At 54.2% G+C, this 22,799-nt stretch overlaps 1 protein-coding gene across 4 annotated transcripts in view; it reads right to left on the bottom strand.

Annotated features, from left to right (window-relative positions):
* The window catches only part of KCNQ1 (potassium voltage-gated channel subfamily Q member 1), a 364,451-nt gene that overhangs the window by 61,999 nt on the left and 279,653 nt on the right, over positions 1–22,799 (bottom strand). The window contains exons 12-15 of one of the 4 annotated variants that reach the window (XM_043452115.1): positions 15,346–15,421; positions 10,039–10,107; positions 8,878–8,924; positions 7,975–8,036 (exon numbers count right to left, since the gene is read on the bottom strand). In XM_043452115.1, coding sequence (XP_043308050.1) covers positions 7,975–8,036; positions 8,878–8,924; positions 10,039–10,107; positions 15,346–15,421 — 254 coding nt within the window. Of the gene's footprint in view, positions 1–7,974; positions 8,037–8,877; positions 8,925–10,012; positions 10,108–14,731; positions 14,923–15,345; positions 15,422–22,799 lie in introns of those variants that run through there. The other 3 variants (XM_043452117.1, XM_043452116.1, XM_043452118.1) reach the window with 3 other exon arrangements.

The raw sequence follows: 22,799 nt of genomic DNA, 5'->3' as shown, positions 1-22,799 counted from the left end.
GAAGGAAGACATAAAATTGTCCTTACTCGTCCATGACAAAAGTGAAAGTGAAAGTTGCTTAGTTGTGTCTGACTCTGCAACCCCATGGACTGTAGCCTACCAGGCTCCACAGTCCATGGAATTCTCCAGATCAGAATACTGGAGTGGGTAGCTGTTCCCTTCTCCAGTGGATCTTCCCAACCCAGGGATCAAACCCAGGTCTCCCACATTGCAGGCGGATTCTTTACCATCTGAGCCAGCAAGGAAGCCCCATATATGACATGATCCTATATATAGCAAATCCTAAGGAATCAACAACAATAAAATTTACTAACATTAATAATAATGAAGTCACAGTTTATAAGCTTAACATAAAAATTTAATTGCATTTCTATATACTGCTGCTGCTGCTAAGTCACTTCAGTTGTGTCCGACTCGGTGTGACCCCATAGATGGCAGCCCACCAGGCTTCTCTGTCCCTGGGATTCTCCAGGCAAGAATACTGGCGTGGGCTGCCATTTCCTTCTCCAATTTCTATATACTAGTAACAACTCAAAAATGAAATTAAGAAAACAATTCCATTAACAGTACCATCAAAAATAATAAAATATTTAGAAAGAAAGTTAACAAAGGATATGTAAGATTTATACACTGAAAATTATAAAATATAATGGGAAGAAATTAAAATAGATCAAATAAACAGAAGGATATACCATGTTCATGAACTAGAAGACTCAATACTGTTAAGATGTCAAGTTTTCCAAAATGGATCTATAGATTCAATACAATCTCTAGGAATATCCTATCAAGTTTCTTCTTCTTTTTTTTTTTTCTCTCTCTCTTTTATTTATTTATTTATTTGGTAGAAACTGGGAAGCTGACTCTAAAATTCATATAAAAATTCATAAAACTTAGAAAGGGCAAAATGATTTGAGAAAGAAGAAAATTGGAGGACTAACACTACCTGATTTCAAAACTTACTACAAAGCTACAATAATCAAGATAGAGTAATGTGGATTTAAAGACAGGGCTAGAGACCAGTAGTCCAGAATTGAGAATCCAGAAATAAACCCATATACTTACGTTCAATTGATTTTTGACAAAGGCATCATGAAAATTCAATGAGGGAAATGTGACCTGTTCAACAAATGGTACCAAGGCAACTAGATATCTATAAGCAAAAAGAACAATAACCAAACCAAAACAACAAAAAACCCCAAACATTTCCACATACCACATCCCCAAATTAACTCAAAATAAATCACAGACCTAAATGTAAGAGTTAAAACTAAAAAAAAACTTCTATGAGAAAAAAAATAGAAGGAAATGTTCATGTCCCTGGAATAGGCAAAGAAGTCTTAGATATAACATCAAAAGCATGAGTCATACAAGAAAAGATAAGTTGGACTTCTTTACAATGTAAAACTTCTGTGTTTTAAAAGACATGATTAAGAACATGAAAAGGCAGCCACAGAGTGGGAGAAAATACTTGCAAGTCATATATCTGATAAAGGACTTGTATCCAGAACATATAAACAACTCTTACAACTCAAGAACAGAACTACTTAATTAGAAAATAGTCAGGAGGGTTGAATAAACATTTCCCCTGAGAAGACTATGAATGGCTAATAAGCACATGAAAAGTTGCTCAACATCATTAGTGATTAAGGAAATGCAAATCAAACCCACAGCTAGAATGGTGAAAAGAAAAAAGACCAACCATACCATGTATTTGTAAGGATATAGAGAAAGTGGAACCTTTGTGTGTTACTGGTGGGAAATCAAAATGGTACGAACTCTTTGGAAAACAGTTTAGAAGTGTTTTCGAAAGTTAAACAGAAACTTACCATATGACCCATCAACTCCCCTCTTAGGAACCTGACCGAAGGAAATGAAAACATATGTCCATACACAGACTCGTAGATAAAAAGTTCACAGCGGCGTTGACCATAATAGCCCCAAACTGGAAACAGTCCAAACGTCTATCAACTTGCAAATGGATAAACAGAATGTGGTTGATCCATACAACAGAATGCTGCTGAGCGTTAAGAGGAAAAGAAACACATGATGCATCACAGACGACCCTCAAGAATGTGACGTTACGTGAGGAAAGCTAAACACACAACACCACAAGCTGTCTGATTCCATTTATAGGAAACATCCAGCAAAGGCAAATTTCTAGTCTTATAGAAATTTAAGGATACAGAGACAGAAAGCAGGTCAGTGATTGACTGTGGCTGGCGGCGGGAGCTGGCAAATGGAATTGAGGGAATTGGGGGCGTTGAAAATGTTCTCAAACTTCATTTTGATGTCGGTTGCGCATTAAATTAGAGATTTACTAAAATGTATTGTCTGCGTTTACAGTGGGTGAATTTTATGGCACGTAAATTATACCTCAAGAAAGCTTAAAAAAAAGATTACAAAGAAAATTAGGTTTGTATAACAGTGATAATAGGCTTTAAGAGGGGGGAAAGCCTGCTTGGGAGAAAGAGGGTGCTGTGGAATTAGAACACATTGAATCCAGCAGTGAATATACAAAAAATTGAATATTATATGTACCTGATCACAAGATCTAAAACATATATGAGGCAAAAATGGACAGAAATATAAAGAAAAGTAGGAAAATTCTCCACAATAGTTGGCACTTCAATACATTTCTCAGTGATGATAGATCAAGTAGATAAAAACATTCCAGTGAGGAACCAATTACCAAGCTTGTTCTAACAGACACGAGTATAACACCGCAACTGACAACTTCAAAATACACATGGTATTCAAACAGAGAAGGTACATTTACAAAAATTGATGACATCTTGTACCTATGCAACATATTTCAAAACGTTTCAAAAGATTGATGCCCTGCAGAGCGCTGTCTCTGACAGTGGAGCAATCACACTTAAAACAATGATGAAAATCACATTGCAAAATGGCTCCTGGGATATACAAGAGGTCATAGTGCGGACTGGAGAAATCTTTATGTGAATGAACATTAAAATTAAATGCTGCAGATTAAAACCTGGGGCATGAAGTTTCAGTGGCATTTAGAGAAAAATCAAACTGTCGCCTTAAGAGCACACATTAGAAATCTAGAGAGACTTAAAATGAACTCAGCCTAAGAAGTTAAAGAAGGAATAATACATTAAACCCAGGTAAATACAAGGAAGAAAATAAAGTGAACGAAACAAAACAAACCAACAAAAGGGAGGACCAACAAAGTCAAAACTCTGTTGAAGACATGAGTAAAACTGTCAAGGAGCCGGCAAGCTTGACCCATGGAAATGCGTGGAGGCACAGACAAGCAAATGAAATATGGGCCTGGTAGCTCAATGGTAAAGAATCCACCTGCCAATGCAGGAGACAAGAGAGTTTGATCCCTGGGTTGGGAAGATCCCCTGGATGGGGCAGGGGACGGCAACCCACTCCAGTACTCTTGCCTGGAGAATCCCACGGACAGAGCAGCCTGGCAGGCTATACAGTCCATGGGGCCGCAAAGAGTCGGGCACGACTAAGCGGCTAAACAACAACAGCAAACCGCTGATGGTACAGATGCTAAAATGACAATAAATGCCAATAAATATGAAAACGAGGGTGGGACGTACACACTGTTAAGAGTGAGCAACTTATGAAAACTGACACAGGAAGAGATAGAGAACCCTACCCATCCCATAAGCATGCAAGTCACTGACTCAATTAAAAATCTGCCCACGAAGAACACACAGGCCTGGGTGGCTTTGCCTTCAAGTTTCTCCAAACATTCTGAGGAAGAAAACCCTAATCCTATACAAAGTATTCTAGAATGCAAAAGAAGAGAGATTGCTTCTTAACTCATCCCGTGAGGCTCTCCTAAACTGGATGCCCAAACAGATGAGAACAGGACCCATCTCACCCACAGATGTGGACACAAAGTTTCTGAAGAAAAGGTGAGCAAGAGAGCTTCCGCATTGTCTAAGAAAGAGTATATAATGGGAAGGACGGGGGTGCAGTGGGGAGAGGCCAGAGACCACATAGATGTCTGGAAAAATAGCCTAGCCCAAGATAATAGAGGCCCAAACTCCGTGGGCAGGGTGTGTAGCTGGCGTGCGAGGGTGAGCTGCTTTGAGGGGCTCTAGGGAGGGAGGCAGGGGGAGCTGCTGGGATGGTCGAGTCTCTGGGTCCTGCTTTTAGGCCCGGGGGATGGAGAGGTCCGGGAGGAGGCCTGAGCAGGAGGAGGGAGGTTGGGGGCAGACTGGGCCCTCCTGGTCCAGGGCAGGGGCTGGGGAGGTGAGGCGGCGGGGTGCCCGGGCTGGGGGCATTTCAGTCCAGGGGAGAGGTGTGCCCGGCGAGGGTTCTAGGACAGGGGGCAGTGAAGGAATGCCAGGTGGGGGAGGGCCCTTCCCACCCTTGCTCTCTGAACTGGGGCCTGGAAACCCAGGACTCCCGGTGTCCGGCTCTGAGCCATGAACATTTCCGGCAAAAACAGAGAAGAAAGAAATTCTCCCAGCCCACTGTGTTCCTCATATCAGCAAAAGCAGTGTGAGCTGAGCTTGCAAAATAAACAGGGCTCAATGTAAACACTGCAGCAGGTCCAGGGGCCAGAGCTAAGAATACACACTGGGGGGGGAGGTGGGACCCGACTGCTTCATCGGGTCCCCAGAGAGCCCAGGGTCCCTGCCCCGCGGCAGCCCTGATAGGGAGGGGCCCGGGGGCTGGGGGTCGTGTTCTCAGGACCCGTCCCAGGGCTGGCAAGGCGTCCCCACCCCCCCACCGGGGCAGAGTCTGACCACGGCCGCCAGCGGACCCCGCTGCCTGCCCCCACCCCAGTCCCCAGCCTGGCCCTCCTTGCTCTGACGCGGCCTCTTCTCACCAGACCCCTTGTGTTTATGAAATTCTTTTCTGCTGTCTCTCTCCACCTTATCTGCCCCTCTGTCCATGGCTTCCGCTGGGGCTAGCTCTAACTAGCTAATTAGACAGCTGCACAAACTCCCTGGGCCTCGGTTTCCCCACTTGTAAAAGAGAATTTATTTGGGCAAAGGCTGTCCTTCCCCTCCTCCCTCCTCCGAGTACAGAACCCGATGAGCAAGAGCAGTTCCTGCGTCTCCTCTGGGGACCTGCAGGTCCCTCAGGCCCCTGGGTGAGGCCGGGGTGGGGAGTGCGGGGTGTGGGCCCCGGGCAGGACGCTGTTTCGGCCCTGCACGCCCCTGGAGCCAGGCAGGCCTGGACAGCCAGCCCAGGCCAGGGACAGGTGTGCCGGGCTCCCCCTGACAAGACAGGGGTTGGGGGGTGGGGGGCCGTGTGCCTCCCGAGCCCCCTCCCCCTCCTCTCCCAGCCCCTCTTCCTGCGGCTGCCAGCCGGCTGGGGGGAGGCCGCTGCCCTCCCTGCTGAGGGCCGGAGCCCAGATGAGGAAGCAGTTGGGGGCCAGGCTCCCTTCCGGCCTGAGGCCGCCCGGCGTGCGGGGAAGGCCTGGGGGGGCTTGGCTGGCGGGCTGGCTGGCACTGCCACCACCGCGGGCCTGCTGGGTGTCTGAGGCCGGACGGCTGCTGCGTTTCCTGCCCCCAACTTCCCGCGTCAGCAGGATTGCCAGGGGGTTGTTTATGGTCCTGATGGCCGCTGCGATAAGCCGATAACGTGGGGCCCAGCACAGCCCCTTCCCAGGGTCCATCCGCGAGGGGCGTCAGCCGGCGGGGGAGGGGCCCACAGAGGCCTCGCCTGGGTCCGTGCACGTCCACGGGGGCGGGGAGCGTGGAGCAGGCTCGGGACTCTGAGTGACGGAGCCTCTCGGCCTAACCAGCTCCGCGGGGCAGGGGGGTCGAGGCAGATTCCTCGCTGCCTGGGAACAGGCCGCCCCTCTCCTGGGCGTAGAGCCTGATGGGCGCGGAGGCCGCAGGGGCCTTGCCCCCAAACCGTGTCCTCCAGGACCCTCCCCCGCTTTGTTGTTCCGATCTGAAGAAATGTGGGTCTGCGATGGGGTACCCCCATGGCCAGCACAGGCCCCACCTCGCCCGCCACACTGCCCCTGGCTGACTAAGGGCCATGTCTTGATTCTTAGACCCCACAGGTGCCCGGAGGGCTGCAGGGGACCCTGGGCGGCCCGCCACCACCCCCAGAGGACACCGGGCTCCAGTCTAGGCTTGAAGGAGTGGCTTGTCCAGAATAGGGCAGAGTCGTAGGATAGGAAAGCCCCAGGGCAGTGGGACAGGGGACAGAGCCAGGCCAGGGCAGGGACACAGGGCGGTGTGAGTGTCTGGACGCTGGGACAGTGGGTGCCCCGAGGGCAGCTGGGAGGGCGCCGGCTCACGGGCCCGGGGGCCACCATAGCCCCCGCCGGCTGTGGGGGTCACTCAGCAAAAGCTGTCCCGGGGCCAGGCGCGGGGGTCGGGGGCCAGGTCCACTCCCTGGCTCTACCTCGGCTTCCTTTATTTTTCTGTTGAAATATTTATTTGGCTGCAGCGGGTCTTAGCTGTGGCACGAGGGGTCTTGTTTTCAATTGCTCCATGTGGGATGGGCATGTGAACTCTCTTGTTGTGGCCTGTGGGATCTGGGTCCCGACCAGGGATTGAACCTGGGCTCCCTGTGCTGGGAGCGTGGAGTCAGCCCCTGGACCACCAGGAAAGGCCCCCTCTGCTTCCTGTGATGGCTGGAAGCCCCACCCAGAGGGCCTGGTCTGCTGCAGGGTCACCTGCTGCTTCTCATGGAAGCTGCCAGCCCTGGTCACACACAGGAGGCAGAGTGAGAGCCAAGGACCGGCCAGCAAGAAGGCAGAGTCCAGGGCCCCAGAGGCTCTGATGCCACCGGCCTGGGGAGCTGACCACTCTGGGTTTCAGTTCCCATCCTGCCGGACAGGGCATCTACCACTGCATGGTCTGCTGTAGGACAGGACAAAGGCCCTGCTCGGCCCTGTGCTGACCGAGGTGGGCCAGCCTTCCCGTGAGGTCAGGATGTTGGGGTCACACAGCCCCAGAGGGGCAGGCCGGCGCGTGAGGGCCCCCGTTTCACCTGCACAAGCGACCCTCCCTCTCAGACCCCATGTACTGGATCGTGACCCCACACCGGCCCCAGCCGGGGAAGACTGCAGGTGGGCAGAGGGTAGTCCTGCAGGCCCGGGCTGGGGGCAGGGTGGGGCAGCAACTGGGAGCCATGCCCCTGCCCGCCCGCCCAGCTGCAGCAGAGATGGACATGGGCCAGTGCCAGGCATTGCCCAGGAAACGGAGCAGTGGATGCTCTCCCTGCCCAAGCGTGATTCCTCTATTTTTAACCCCCCGGTGGCTCTCAGATAAAGTCCATGTAGATGAACGAGCTGTTTGGCACGATAAGAGCCTGCACCTAACCACAGAGACTTCACAGGGCAGAATGGCCGCCCATCCCGTCCCACAGGTCCATGGCGGCTCCAGGATGCCGGCACAGAGCCCCGGAAGGACTGGGGCGCCCCAGCCACTGAGGCGGCCGTGCTCTGGAGCGGAGGGAGCGTGGACGTCCACATCCTGCCTGGACGCCCAGCAGGGCCTGGGCAGACACTGCCCACCTCCTGCTGCCCTCGCTCAGATGCCCGCAGTGGAGGGTCCTGGGGCCCGCAGCCCCTGCTCCCCGCATGATGCACCTTTGTGCCCCTGTCGGCATCTCCAAGTCCTTGAGTGCCCTCGGGCTGGGGCCAGGGGAGCAATGCCCACCTCAGCTACGCCAGGGAGGGGCCTGTGGGCACTCGGTGCCACTTGCCCCTAAGGATGCCCCCTGAGTGAGGTCTCAGACCAGCCTGGACTCCAGCATCCTCTTCCCTCCCGCGGGGAGATACCCACTGCACACGGGGAAGTAGATGGCGCCGGCCTCAGGAAGGCCACACGAGAACGGACGGAAGGCGAGAAGGAGGAAGGAAAGAGGGGAGAGGGACGGAGGGAGACCCCAGACGCCGAGGGCGCCATCCGGGCACAGAGTGGCAGCGTGGAGCGCCGCTGGGGACAGCCCTGTTCAGGCCCCAGGACGCCGCCTGCGGCCGTGGGAACCAACACAGGCTCAGGCGCCTACCTTCTCCTCCACGCGGTTCAGGCGGGCGCCGATCGAGTTGCTGCCGCGGTCCTTCGTCTTCTCTGTGGGGTAAAGCACCCAAGTCAGGGATGCCGGTGCTAGCCGATGGGGTGGGGTGGGCAGGTGACCCCAGCTGGGCTGGGGGAGAAGGGTGACGGGGGGTGAGGAAGCTGGAGTCGAAGGTCTGAACCTCCGAGGACATCTCCTAAGAGCTCTTCCGTGGTGGGAACTTCAGGAGGCGATGGTGGAGGGGGAGGGGGTGGGCGGGCGCTGGCCGGCTTGTCAGTGTCCCACCCTTCCCGTTTCCTTGATTCCCGAGAGCGCGGAAGACAGGGACAGCCTGCCTGAGATGGTGCCCACTGTGCCCTCCGCCCCCGGGAGACACTCGCTCTGGCCGGGGATGCCTGTTGCCCTTGAAACCCCCGCTGTCCTGCCTCTGCCCAAGCTGCGCCTCCTGCCTGAACCTGGGTTAGGGCAACCCCAAGGAACTGGACTGGCCCTGTTCTCCCCGTGTGACCCGCAGCCTGCTCCCCAGCGCCTCAGAGCTGGAGAGCCGCACCCACCTCTGCTGCGAGGTTCTGGCTGGCTTCTCAGCCCCCAGCCCCACTTCCAGGCCCACACCTTCCCAAAGACCTGGGCACATTTCTACACCCAGATCATCAATGGCCTAGAAAGGCCTGCCCTTATCAGGACCCTTGTAGGTTCCTGTCCTAACTGCAAATCCCGTGTAAATTGTGTTCAAAGACACCATGCTTAGGGTGGGTCGACCTGCCCCCATCTCCCTGGAGTTGCGGGCGAGACATGCACTTTCAGATGGTGGGGAGAGGCAGGCGTGGGTGGGGCGATGGTAGGCGGGTCTGGCACAGGCTGCCATGCTGAGGGTGCCTCAATGCAGAAACCCACCTGAGACAGAGATGAAGAGGGAGGGCTTTCCGATGGACTGGTCCAGCCTGGGGGGCGGGGAGAAGGAGATGGAGACCAGCTCATGCGTGGCCCTGGGCACCACACCGACATCTGGCTGATCAGTGGGCGGATGGGCCAATGTCCCCAGTGAGACAAGCTGCCCACCCCTTCTGGGGGCCACCCCCTGCCACCACCCCAAAACCAGCCAGGTGCCTCTGGGATTCCAGAGGCCCACACTCCCATGGGGGGCCTGGGTGGGGGGTTCAGAGGTGAAGGGCAGTTGCTGGACTGTCCCTTTGTCATCCTGCCTGGGTACAGCAGGATCCCAGAATCGCCCAGTGTCCTGTGGCTGCTTCATAAATGCCCCCAGGCCAGGTGCCTGGAAGTGTCCAGAGAGGCAGGACTGCAAGAGGTCCCTTCCAGGGCAAGGCCAGGTTACTGGGCTGGATGGGCTTCACATCCCTGTTGTAGGTCAGTGACAGGGGCGGGGTGAACAGGGGGCAGGCAGCCTGAGCTCCTGCTTGGCCAGGGTGGTCAACATGGGTGGTCTCCCAGCCACACCCTGTGCCTCACAGAGCTCGGTCCCCAGGCCAGCCCACCGCTGATGTGCAGCTGGTCTGAGCCCACGCAAGCCCCTAAGGAGCAGGCGCCTCCAGGAGGACGAGCTCTCTGGACCCTGGGCCAGAAGCCAGAACACGTGGGCTTCCGAGAGTTGGGGTGCTCAGCGCCCAACCGGTAGGGTCTCCCCCAGCCGTGTACCTCCCGAGGCTTGACCTGGGCCTGCTCAACAGCGGGTGGGCTGGGATGTGAAGTGTTGGCACCCCCAGACTTTGGTGCAGTTGGAGCGAGCTCCCGTGCTCTGCCCCACACTGCTCAAGCCCCTCCCCTGCAACCCACGTCCCGCCCCCTGCCATCCATGCTACGCCCCCTTCCATCCACACCCGCCCCTTGCCATCCACGCCCCGCCCCACACTGCCCACGCCCCGCCCCTGCCATCCACGCCCCGCCTCACACTGCCCACGCCCCGCCCCCTGCCAGCCACGCCCTGCCCCACACTGCCCACGCCCCGCCCCTGCCATCCACGCCCCGCCCCGCCCTGACCACACTCCGCCCCGCCCCGGCCCGGCGCGCCCACCTCCGCTGCAGCTCCTTGATGCGCACCATGAGGTTGAGATGGCCCTGGGAGTACTGCTCGATGACGTCTCGCACATCGTAGGGCTTCCGCGCTTGCTGCAGCAGAGAGACAGAATCAGGCCGTGCCTGCGCGTGCGGGCCAGCGCGGGACGCAGGACGGTGCCTAGCCTCCATGAGCGTCCGGGATTTAAGGAGCCGCCCGTGTGGCACCAAGGGGCGGGCCGGGATCAGCGCACTCGCCGTGGCTGGGCTCAGCCCACATCCCCCATTCCTCACCCCACCCAGGAGGTGGGTGACCCCGGGTCAGTGACTCGGCCTCTCTGGACCCAGGGACCTGCCTACTCTCCCTTCCCAGGCCCCCAGCCCTGGTTCCAAACTGCCTTGGAAGAGCTGGCCCAGCTGAGGGCCCAGGGCAGGGGGAAGAGCATGGCTCCGGTCAGTGGAAAAGAGGGCAGTTTTGTGCAGCCCCCACTGGCCTTGGCCCCAAGCTGACCACACCCTCGCTGGCAGGCTCCCACACTGTTCTCAGGGTGGGGGTGATCCACCTCACCCCCTTCCCCAGCAGTCAGTTCCCTGAGGTGAGCAGAGGGGGCCCCAGGGACAGCCTCGGCCTGCAGTGCCTGTTGTGGGTGGCAGGCCTCCTGCCGGGGCTTCCAGGCTTCCTGGGAGGAGAGGATGGTCCCACCATGGGCCTGGGCCAGGGGGGCAGGGCAGGGGACCCTGGAGCTCCAGGCTCGGCGCCAGCCCTGAGCCCATAAATGCATCCGGGGCTCAGGTGAAACCACAACAGAGAGAAGGAGGCTTCTCAGGATGTCAGCAAAACCTCCAGCCACATTTATGGCCTCGATCCCAGGAGCCCACGGGCTGCAGGTCCCACCCAGGTAGCAGGGGACTGCTGAGTGGGGGTCTGATGGCTCAGGAGGCCCTTTGCCCACACAAGCAAGCAGGGCTCATTGGGAAAAGAGACTCTGTTGGGGGGACCTCAGGCAGACAGGGTTGGGGGGGCCCCGGTGGTCTCATTAACCCTGAAGGGCTCACACTAGTGATGAGCTGGGAGGTTACTGCTTCTTGATGGCAGGGCGGAGGGTAGCGGGCCTGCAAGAAACTCCTGACAGCTTGCAGGGCGAGCCGGGGCTGCAGGGTCAGAGGATGAGAAGGAATAAGGCTCAGATGCCTGTCAAGGGCCAGGGCCAGGTCTCAAACCTGGGAGCCCCAGGGGCCCTGTCCTCCCTGCCTGCCCGGGGCCTACATCTCCTTGCAGTACCACCCCAGAGGTGGGCTACCCTAGGCTAAGGGCAAGGCCACCTCTGCCTTCCCAGAAAGACGGGGCTCCCTTGAGGGCAGAGTCCTGCCTCCATCTCTGGGCCCCTCTGGACATGCCCAGGGGCCCGGCCACCAACACTGGCAGCTAAAGTTCAACTCCCTACATGGTTTGGGACCCCAGAATCCTGAGGCAGGACGGAACCCTCCCCCGCATCAGGGACTGGGCACAAGAAGGCCAGGGCGGTTCCTGTCCCCAGAAGATTCGCCAGGTGGGGCCCTCACAGCTGACACCCAGCCCCGCCTCGGACTCTGGGACCACCCTGCATCCCCTTATGGCTGAGACGCAAGGCCCGTCATAGGATCGTGGGGTCGGGGGTGAGATAAACTCTGGCAGGCTCTCTGATGCCACACACCCAGCTCCAGGACAAGTGTAAGACTGGCGCTGGGTGATGGGCCCAGGACTCAGTGTTTGCTTCTGTAAGATGGGGCTGCTGAGCCTTCTGGCTGACCAGGGGAGTGAGGGTAAAGTAAGATGTGAGGAGAGAGGGGGCTGGGGGCTCCTGAGGGGCCTGTGCCGGGAGAACCCGAGGGGCTGTGATGGTGGCTGTGGCTGGGCCCAGGGTCTGCAGCGTCTAGTGCCCACGGGGAGGTGGTCCTGAGCGGAGATGCCTGGGCAGGCTCGGAAGAGGGAAGGTGGGGTACGGAGGTCAAAGTCGGGCAGGCCTGGCCTGGAATGGAGCGGGTCCTTGTCCTGGTCTCCTATACACCCTGGGGGGTCACGGACCACTGTGGCCCTGAGTGTGTTGAGGGGCTCTGTGTGCACACATGTACGTAGATGTCCCCGTGGGAAGGCACGAGAGTGCAGGGGACGGGTGTGTGTGCGCCCGCAGGAGCAGGTGGAGAGGGGGCTGTGAGCGCGGCCCCCCCGCCTCGCCTTGTGCAGGGTGTGGGCCTCAGCAGGGCAACCGACGGCCGACTGACACCCAGGACCCATGGCCTGGCGGCGTCTTAGGCCCCCTGAGACTCATCTTGGAGTGGGTAAGCCCCCCTTCCCCGCCCTGCCCCCCGCCCCCACCAGGGTCTGGTCGGCGCTCCTGGAGGCCTTTGTCAAGTGGCTGCCTGGGGTCTGGCTGCAGAGCTCATCTCCGCTTTCTCTCTGAAGCTAATTTCTTCTGGCGGCAGCAGCAGGAGCCTGAGATGAGCCGAGATAATGCCGGGCTGTCCAGACTGACCGACGGTGGACACGGGAGTTCAAGGCAAACTTGAAGGGCTAAGAGGCTCTGGCTCCTCCAGCCAGACACAGGGGCGGCCAGCCGGGTACTTATCGGCCAGCGAGGCCGGCAGGGGGGCCACCGGCCACGTCTGCTGCCCCTGGGGCCAGATGGGGGTGGGCGTGTGGGCAGACAGACAGTCTGCTGCGGGGGAGGGGCCCTGGCAGCTGGGCCTGGGGCAGGGGCCACCCCGGGAACTCCTAGGAGCTCCTTACCGCCAGGGCCTCATCCACCACTTCCATCTTGTTGGGTCCCTCCTCCCTGGAGGCCTCTTGCTGCCCACACCCCTCCAGCCGCCCCAGACCTGGGCCTTGCCTGAGAGCCTCTGTCCCAAGGGCAGAGCAGGAGGAGCTCCTCCACACACAGGCCCCACCTGCTCTATTCAAGGCCCTCAGGGGCCCTGTGCACTGGGGAGGGCAGGGAGCAGGCCGGGTGGGGCTGCCCGGCCTCCTTCCAGAAGCTTCCCAGGCTGCTTGCAGGACGCTGGCCTGTGTCCTGAGGCAGAGGGAGACTGCCAGCCTGGAAGGGAGGGCAGGGTGCCCACTGAGGCCAGCTATTGGTTTTCTCGCCCGCGTTTCTGTGACAGGTGCTCCCCAGCACCCACACCTTCTCTGACCACTGTGGATGCCCGTCTGCCCAGGGCATCTGTGGTTCTGATCTGGAAGCTTCTCACATCACCTTTGAGCTGGGCGTGCCCTGTGGGCACCCCAGACCTGGAAGAAGCCCCCAGGAAGCCTGGGGTCCACCCTGGCATGGTTCTGCATGGTCTAGTGGTGCCCCAGGCAGCAGGTTCCGGCCTCTGCCCAGCGGGGGCCTGCTCCGGGACCACAGTGACCCAGCTGCTCAGGCTGGGGACTGTCCCCATCCTGGAAGAGCCCCAGTGACCCCTCTGTACTCCCCCCACCCCCAGGTTGGCATCAGATGTTTCAGCCATCACCACCAGCCATTCTCCAGTGAGGGCCCTTCCTGGGTCTCCTCTGCTCTTGGGGACAGTCCTGCCTAGACCTGATCCCAGCGGAGGTTCCTGCCATTCCTGCCCCACCTGGGAGGTCAGCCCATCCTTGCCCAGCACCCTCGAGCTCCCTGTTTCCCCAGGTGCCCCTCTGCTGGCTCCACCAGGGCAGCCGGGCCTCGGGGAAGGAGAGCCACAGACCCAAAGGCCCACAGACCATCCAGGGACATCAGATCTCACCCAGAACAGTGAGGGGCAGACCTCCCGGTGCCGGCTGGGAATGGCCTTCATGGACTCTTTGATCCCACAATGAGGGGTCCCAGGCCCTGGCGGGAGCCTTTGACACTACTTGGCCCAGTTTGGGGAGGGGGGAAGCCTCCTGCCAGGCTGCGGGCAGACAGATGGGCAGGCGGGCAGCACAACGCCCCTGGGGACTGTGTGCCACCCCTCCCCCTCCCTCCCACCCCCTTCCCTGCCCTGCTCCTGAGGGGACTGTGTGTGCTGGGACCAGCATCCTGGCAAGGCTGAGGGCGCAGGTGGGCATGGTCCTGGGCAGCCCCTTGGGCTCTTGTTCCCACTCCAGAGGAGAAAGAGGTCTTCCCTGGGGCTGCTGGGGTGGGGTCTGTCCAGAGCTCCCCAATGAGTCTGGCTCCCCGTCCTGGCTGGGTGGGGGCTCTGCTGGGGAGACTGGAGTCAAGCCTGTAGGCTGGGATGGGAGGCACAGACCGGAGGGCACATACGTCTGTTCTCGTCCCAGCCCTGCTGTGACTGCTCGGGGGCGTGAACACATCACCCCAACCTCCCCACCTGGTGCCGCACGCAGGCCCGGGGGGTCTGGACGTTGCTGCTGACTCCGAGTGGCCCCCAGACCTGGCTCCGCCAGGAACTCATTTCTAAAAGGAAGTGGTGGCCAAGCCTTCCGGAAAGAGAAGGCCCTCCCCCAGGGGACCCTGCTTCCCAAGGCTCCATGTTCTCCGAGGGAAGGCTGAGCTGGGCCCCCTCCTCCGACAGATGACAGTCTCCACAGAGGAAAGAGATGCCAAGCCTGTCATCACCTGGCATTGTCCAGGGGCCGCTGTAGGAGGCTCACCCCTGGAAGGAGGGCTGATGGGGAAGCCCACAGTCTCCAGTCCCACCTAGCCAGGGAGACCCTACCTCTCCCTGTAAAGGGGGCCACCCCAGGGCACAGAGCAGGGCCAGGCCTCCTCTCTGTTCTGTTTGTTTTTTTAAATATTTATTTATTTAGCTGTGCCAGTATTTGCTGCATGTGGGGTCGTAGTTGCAGCAAGCAGGGTCTTAGTTGCAGCAAGCGGGGTCTTTAGTTGAAGCAAGCAGGGTCTGAGTTGCAGCAAGCAGATCTTCGGTCTTCATGGTGCCATGTGAGATCTAGTTCCCTGACCAGGGATTGAACCCAGGCCCCCTGCACTGGGAGCACAGAGTCTTAGCCACTGGGCTGCCAGGGAGGTCACACCCGTCTGTTCCGACTCACACAGGGTGGGTGATGGGGACCAAAGCCCTGAGCAGGCCTGGGGAAGGTGCTTCCTGTCCAGGTGACACAGGGCTGGCTCTGCCCCCTCCCTGGGTCACTGCCACTCCTGTCTGGGGGTGGGGGTAGGGGGCGAGTGAGCTCCAGGGCCCCGTGTGTTTCTGGGTTGGCCCCAGGGTCCAGCCCAATCGGGGAAACGTCTCTCCAGGGCCAGCTGCCTTGGACACGGATCTTGGAGTCATGGCAGGGTGTTTGATGGGTGGAGGGTCAGGTCTCAGACATGGCAAGGTGTGGTCTGCGCTGTGGGTGGGCGAGCGGCTTTCAGGGTGGACCAGGGCGGGAGGGCCGAGTGCAGGACTCACCTGGAATTTCTTCTTGGCCACAAAGTACTGCATGCGCCGAATGACCTTGATGGTGGCCCGGTGGTGCTCCCGCAGCCTGCGGTGGAGAAGGGAGAGGAGGAGGGTGGTCACCCGCGCCTGCCACTGTCAGAGGCCTGCAGGCTGCCCACGTGTCCCCACTGCACACGGATGGGCCCCTCTCGGAGCAAGGAGAACGTTCAGCCTCCCGGGATGGGGATCTGCAAGCCCCCGTCCTGCTGAGGCTGCGAGGCTTTTAATTAACGGGGGCCCCGGAGGGACCCTGGCCCTGCTCGTCGCTCAGAAGTGGGGTTGGAGTCAGGGTCCTGTGTTGGCAGTGGCTAGGCCCCTTACCCATGGTACAGCCACACAGGCTTCTTTCTACCTTGAGGCCTTCGGGTTCCTCACCAGTACAGTGGGGTGGGGGTACAAGCAGATGACCCCTAAGGCCCCTTGCAGCTGGAATGTTCCATGGCCCACCCATCAGTACCCACTTGGAAAATGTAGGACGGGACAAACCAGCCAGGGATAGTTACTACCTATGCCACCCAAGCCACCTTAGCCACAACGAAGCAGAGACATCACTTTGCCAACAAAGGTCCATAAAGTCAAAGCTATGGTTTTTCTGGTAGTCATGTATGGAAGTGAGATTTAGACCATAAAGAAGACTGAGTTCCGAAGAATTAATGCTTTTGAACTGTGGTGTTGGAAAAGACTCTTAAGAGTCTCTTGGACTGCAAGGAGATCAAACCGGTCCATCCTAAAGGAAATCAACCCTGAATATTCATTGGAAGGACTGATGCTGAAGCTGTAGCTCCAATAATTTGGCCTCCTGATGCAAGGAACTGACTCATCTGAAAAGACCAAGATGCTGGGAAAGACTGAGGGCAGGAGGAGAAGGGGATGACAGAGGATGAGATGGTTTGATGGCATCATTGACTCAATGGACATGGGTTTGAGCAAGCTCTGGAAGATGGTGAAGGACAGGGAAGCCTGGTGTGCTGCCATCCATGGGGCTGCAAAGAGTTGGACACAAATGAGCGACTGAACAACAACAAAAACCACTCTGCTAAGGGTGCTGTGTTTTCTCCCCTCTAAAGTTCCTTCTAGTGTGTGTGTGCATGCTAAGTTGCATCAGTCATATCCAACTCTTTGTGACCCTGTGGGCTATAGCCCTCCAGATTCCTCTATCCATGGGATTCTCTGGATAAGAATACTGAAGTGGGTTGCCATGCCCTCCTCCAGGGGATCTTCCCAACCGAGGGATCAAACCTGCATCTCTTGTGTCTCTTGCATTGGCAGGCAGGTTCTTTACCACTAGCACCACCTGGGAAACCCCAAAGCTCCTTCTAGAAACATCATCAAAAGGGGAACACAATGGCTGATATATGTGCACAGAAAAAGTCTGGAAGGAAATAATACCCATGGAACCAGTGGAGACTTTGCTTCTGGCTCTGAAGCTTGCGCCTGATCGCACTTTCTGCTGAAGACACCACCACAGCTGTGTGACAGCTTTATGACCAAGGAAGCCCCCGCGGGCTGAGATCCCAGGAGAGAAACAAGCCGGGTGAGCCCACATGTGCGTATGTGTGTTTACTGTGTGGAGCACATGGGCTGAGTGTGAGGCTGAGACTCCCTGGGCTGGCGAGATAAGCAGGAGGCCAGGGCTCCGAAGACGTCCAGGACTTGACAGGCCAAGATCCTGGTGAATGATGGTGGTGGGGGGGGCCAGGGAGAAGGGAGCCCCTTTCACCCCGTTTCTCCTGGAAGTGTTTGTGAGCTAAGTTGCACAGCACGGGGTGAGATTCTGAGAAATGGAGCAAAGAACAGCTGCCAGAAGGACAAAGAGCTAAGCAGAGGCCCCTGCAGACTCATGTTATGGAGGAGAGAAGGATTCTGGCTCAGAGTCATCAAGGAGATGGGGTCCTGGTAAACAGCCCAAGCTTTCAGAGGAGACCCCAGTCCTGCCATGGCCTCAAATCACCTCAGTCCCCACCTGGAGCAAGTGCACGGTCAGGCACCTTTGGCTCTCCAGAGAAAACCATGACATCCTTAGGGAGACAAGATCATGGAGCCTCTATTTATTTCATACACAACAGACTGAAAATCAAGGGACAAAAGAGACCACAGAAACATATCTCAAGGGGTGGTAGATTGTTGTTCAGTTGCTAAGTTGTGTCCGACTCTTTGAGACCCCAGGGACTGCAGCACACCAGGCTTCCCTGTCCTTCACTACCTCCCGGCATTTGCTCACTCACGTGCATTGAGTCAACTCATAGCTCCTCCACCAAGAGATAAGGGTTGGTTTTCCCACTAGCTGAATTCGGGCTGAACTTGACCTTTATTGTGATGAAAAGAAAGCCAGGGAAGTCCCACCGTGTATAACTCATGTGTTCTTGGAATGTGGTTACGTGGACCACCTGAACTGGCTGATTTGGGAGGCCGTGTGGAGAACAAGGTGCCCAGGCCAAGAGCAGTAACAGGTGAGTGCGGGCATCGTCCACCGTCCATTGTCCAGCCCTGATGGACCGCCAGGTGACCGCAGCTGGATGAGTCACTTAACACAAAGCCCCAGAACAGCCTTCCAGCTGAGTCGAGCCCAAATTACTGACCCACGGAGTCATGAATAACGAGAGTTGTGATGTGAAGCCAGGAAGTGTAGGCATGGTTTGCTATGCATCAATAGATTAAAAGAAATTAGACCCCAAAGTGGGGTACGTGCATCAATCCCAAAATAGTGCTGGGACCAGGCTTCGGGCAGAGGCTGACAGAAAAAAATAGGCCAGTTGTAAGATGCTGGACTTTGGGTATGGTACCATCTCTAATTTCGTGAGACTCTGAGGTCTCTTTGAGGGGTATGTGAATCTTGCTTTGGTGGAAGTGTATAAAGTTATGGCCAGAGGGCAGACTGGGGAAAGTTACAGATGGGTGCAAGTCCTTTGCAGTTCCCCCCATCAGAGTGCCCCCCCCAACCCTGCTATTTCCACCATTGTGGAATACTGTTGCCCTGTGGACCTGTCTGAGCTGGGCTGCTGGAAAAGCCACATGGAGGAGAGCTGAGGCACCCTGCCTAACAACCTGACGGCTCCAGACTCCTGAGGCTAGCTGAGACTACCCAGTCACCACCAAGCTGCCACTTGAAGGAGCTGGGTGAAACCACCCAGATGAGGAACCCAAAATGTTGACCCACAGATTCAGGAGCAAATAGATCAGACGATTTGCTTCAGAGTTGTAACTTAAGGACTTGAAAATAACATTGATAAATAGGTTCAAGAAAGTAGAAGACAAGATGAAGAATTTCACCAGAGAAGTAAAACTTATATTAAATGGGAAAAAAAGGAAATTCTAGAGCACAGAAGACAATAGAAATTAAAAATGAATGAGATGAATTTGATGGCAGAGGAGACATAGGAAAAAAAAAAAAAAGAGAGAGTACTTGTGAACTAGAGAAAGTAGCCAGGATGGAGTGCAGAGGGAAAGCAGAATTAAAGATATAGAAAAAACATGAGATATCTGAGATATGGTTAGAGGTTCTAACACACGTGACATCTCAGAAGGAGAGGAGACAAGATGGAGAGCAAGTAATTTTGAAGACTGAATGGTTCGGAATTTTCCCCAAATGATGGAAGACATCAGGCTGCAGATTTAAGCAGCTCCTTGGATCCACCAGGCTTCCCTGGTGGCTCAGACGGTAAAGAATCTGCCTGCTATGCAGGAAACCTGGGTTTGATCCTGGGGTCGGGAAGATCCCCTGGAGAAGGGAATGGCAACCCATTCCAGTATTTTTGCCTGGAGATTTCTAGGGACAGAGGAGCCTGGTGGGCTATCGTCCACAGGGTTGCCAAGAGTCAGACATGACTGAGGGACCAACATTTTCACTTTCTTTTCACTTGGCTCCAGTTGGAGAGTTGGAGAGAAAGATCCAGGCCCATTCGAGTCCCCCTGCTGAAGGCCAAAGGCACAGAAGTACTGAGGGGGTGTGTGTATGATGACACATTATCCTGATGGGTGACTTGTCAACACGGAGGATGAAAGCCAGAATAACATCCTGAAAGAGCTCAAGGAAAATTCCTACCAAGGTAGCATTCCATGCCCATCAAATGTATTTTTAGAAATGAAGGTGCAAGTGAAATAATCCAGTCACAAAAGGATAAACTCTGTACTATTCCACTTATATGAGGACCTAGAGTCATTAAATCCACAGAGATAGAAAGTAGGAGGGTGGGGGGTGGGAGGGGTGGAGGGGAGTGTTCATGGGGACACAGTGTCTGTTTGGGAAGGTGAAAAGCTCTGGAGATGATGGGGTGATGGTTACACAACCACGTGAATGGAATTAATGACCCTGAATGATGCATTTAAAAATGCTTAAAATGATACAAATGGTATATTTTGTGTTATGCATGTTTTTCTACAATAATAATAATAAGAGAAGGTACAAACTAAACCAAGAGAATCCACGGTGGTGAGACCTGTACTGGAAGAATGAGTCTGGGGGCTCCCCGGGACTCAGCAATGACCCCAGAAGGACACATGGAGATATTTCAATACAAGAAGCAATTAAGACTGTAGAAAAGGACAGATATGTGAGAAAGTTTAAATTAGTAAATTAAATTGACTGAAACAATCATGGATAATGTTTCCTGAGGTTTAATGTATAGCTACAGCTAAAACTGCATGATTAAAAATAGCACAAGGAAGGGGGTGTCCGTGGAGCTAAACAGTTGTGAACACCACGTGTTGTCAGGGTGACGGTCAAAGTGCTCAACTGAGGCTGACTCCAGTGAGTCAAGGATGTGTATGATCATCTCCAGGCAACCACTGATGGGATAATAAAGGGCTGTAGAGTTAACAAGTGGAGAGGGGATAAAAATTAATTAATAACAATTTTTGATCAATCCAAAGCAGCAGGAAAGGAGGTCAAAAGGAAGTGATGGAACAAGTAGAGAAATAGATTGAGAGGGTAGATTGCATGCATTGCAGAGGGACTATATATTGCAACCAAAAGACTAAGATTGTCAGGTGGGATTTTAAAGAAATAATTTGATGTTGCCTAGCTCCCCTGGTGGCTCAGACAGTAAAGAATCTGCCTGCAAAACGGAGGAGACTTGGGTTCGATCCCTGGGTTAGGAAGATCCCCTGTAGAAGGGAATGGCTACCCATTCCAGTATTCTTGCCTAGAGAGTTCCATGGACAGAAGAGCCTGGTGGGCTATACTCCATGGGGTCACAAAGAGTCGGACACAACTGAGCGACTGACACTTTTATACTTCACGTAAATATACGGAAATAGAAACGCTTAGAAGTGTTGACAGTAAAAAGATAGAAAAAGATATATAATGGTATTGCCAAAAGAAAGCTAGTTCAGGTAAAGTAACATTAGACAAAGCAGACTTTAAGTATTACCAGAAACAAAGAGGGATATGTCACCATTTAAAAATTGATCAAGAGGATTCCCCAGCGGTCTGGTGGTTAGGACAGCACGCTTCCAGTGCAGCAGGCATAGGTTCAATCCCTGGTCAGGGAACTAAGATCCTGCAGGCCATGTGGCATGGCCCAAAGAAAGGAAAATTTCAAAATTTGGTAGGGAGAGATCAGTTATAAATCTGTATGCACCTAAAAACATAGGCTTCAAATATATAACACAAAAACTGGCAGAGCTAAAAGGTAAAAGAGAAAATCCATAATCACGGTGGGAGATTTGAATGCCCTTCTGTGGGTAATGGATAGAGGAGCTGTGAAAACATCGGAAGACAAACACGTCTGAACAAGTTGGGTTCGAGCCTGATGTGGTCGACGCTTACAGAATACCGTGCTCAGTGTCCTGGGAGCATTTCAGCTTCCCAGGAGCACACAGAACTTCTACCGGAGGGGGGGACCACATGCAGGGCTTAAGGAGCGAGTGCCAACACATTTCAGAGAAATTGAGTCATATATGTATGTTCTCTGACCACAGAGAAATTAAACTAGAAATCATAAGGAAAAGATAACTGGAAAATCCTTAAGTGTTTTAGAAATTAAATACCTTAAGGGTCAAAGAGGAACTCTAACAAGAATTGGAAGAGTTTTTCTTTTTTTTTTTTACTAAGTAAAATTTATTTTATTATTTCTTTATTTCTGTTGTGTATAATTGCTTTCCAGTGTGGCGGTGGCTTCTGCTATCATCACGATGTCATCATGAATCAGCCACATGCATACACACGTCTCCCCAATCCTGAGCCCCCTCCCTCCCCCCAACTCCCATTTCTCCGCTCTAGGCCATCACAGAGCGCCAAGCTGAGTGCCCCGTGCTACATAGCAGGTTCCCACTGGCTATTTCACACATGGTACTGTTATCTATGTCACTGCTACTTGCCCCGTTCATCCCAACCTCTCCTTCCCTCTCTGCGTCCACAAGTCCATTCTCTACATCTGGGTCTCTTTTCCTGCCCTGGAGACAGGTTCATCATTACCAGTTCTCTAGATTCCATATACACATGCATTAATATACAATCTTTCTGACTTCTCGTTGAGTCACTCAGTCATGTCCAACTCTTTGTGAACCCATGGACTGTAGCCCGCTGGGCTCCTCTGTCCGAGGGATTTCTCAGGCAAGAATATTCAAGTGGGTTGCCATTCCCTTCTCCTGGGGATCTTTCTGACCCAGGGATTGAACCTGCATCTCCTGCACTGGCAGATGGATTCTTAACCACTGAGCCGCTGGGATTCCCTCTTTCTGACTGACTTTGCTCTATATGGCAGACTCTAGGCTCATGCAATATTTTTAGTGGAATAACGATAAAAATGTCTTGTATCACAACTTATAGCTAAATAAGTGCTGAGGTACCATGAAATAAGTGCTTAGAAGAAATGTTATGACCTTAAACCATACATTAAGAGAAGAGGGGAGACTGGAGTCTATCTCAAGTACTTAAAAAAAATAGTAAAGTAAGCCCAAAGAAGGTAGATGGAAAGGGATAATAGAGAGCAATGAAACAAATGAATTAGATAAATGAATAAATTTAGTGAAATAAAAAAAATGGACATTTCATTAACAAATTCAACAAAGCCAAAACTTGATTCTCTGAAGAGACTAGCTAGAGACATTTAAAAATACATTTAGATGATATGATGTACAAAAATAATCTTGATAGCTTAGATAAAATAGATTAACTTCTAAAACACCATGATATACAAAAGTAGATAGAAGAAGAAATTTAAAAATCCAAATTGCCCAATATTAATTAAATAAATTAGATTTGAAATTTACACACAAAACATTTAAAGGTTAGATGACTTCACGGGTAGATTCTTCCTTAAATGGTGAGAAATAACACCAATTTTATACAAGCCTTTTTAGAAGATTTTTTTTATGAGTCAGTATAATCTTGACAACAAAATCCTACAAGGATGTTTCAAGAAAGAAGAGTCATAGGCCAACATCTCTCATTAACATAGGATGCAAATATCCTACATGCAATA

The sequence above is a fragment of the Cervus canadensis genome, chromosome 29 (genome assembly GCF_019320065.1).
Source record: "Cervus canadensis isolate Bull #8, Minnesota chromosome 29, ASM1932006v1, whole genome shotgun sequence".
In the NCBI taxonomy this organism is placed as follows: Eukaryota; Metazoa; Chordata; class Mammalia; order Artiodactyla; family Cervidae; genus Cervus; species Cervus canadensis.
Note: the sequence above shows the minus strand (reverse complement) of the source record. Positions and strands in the feature narration are given on the sequence as shown.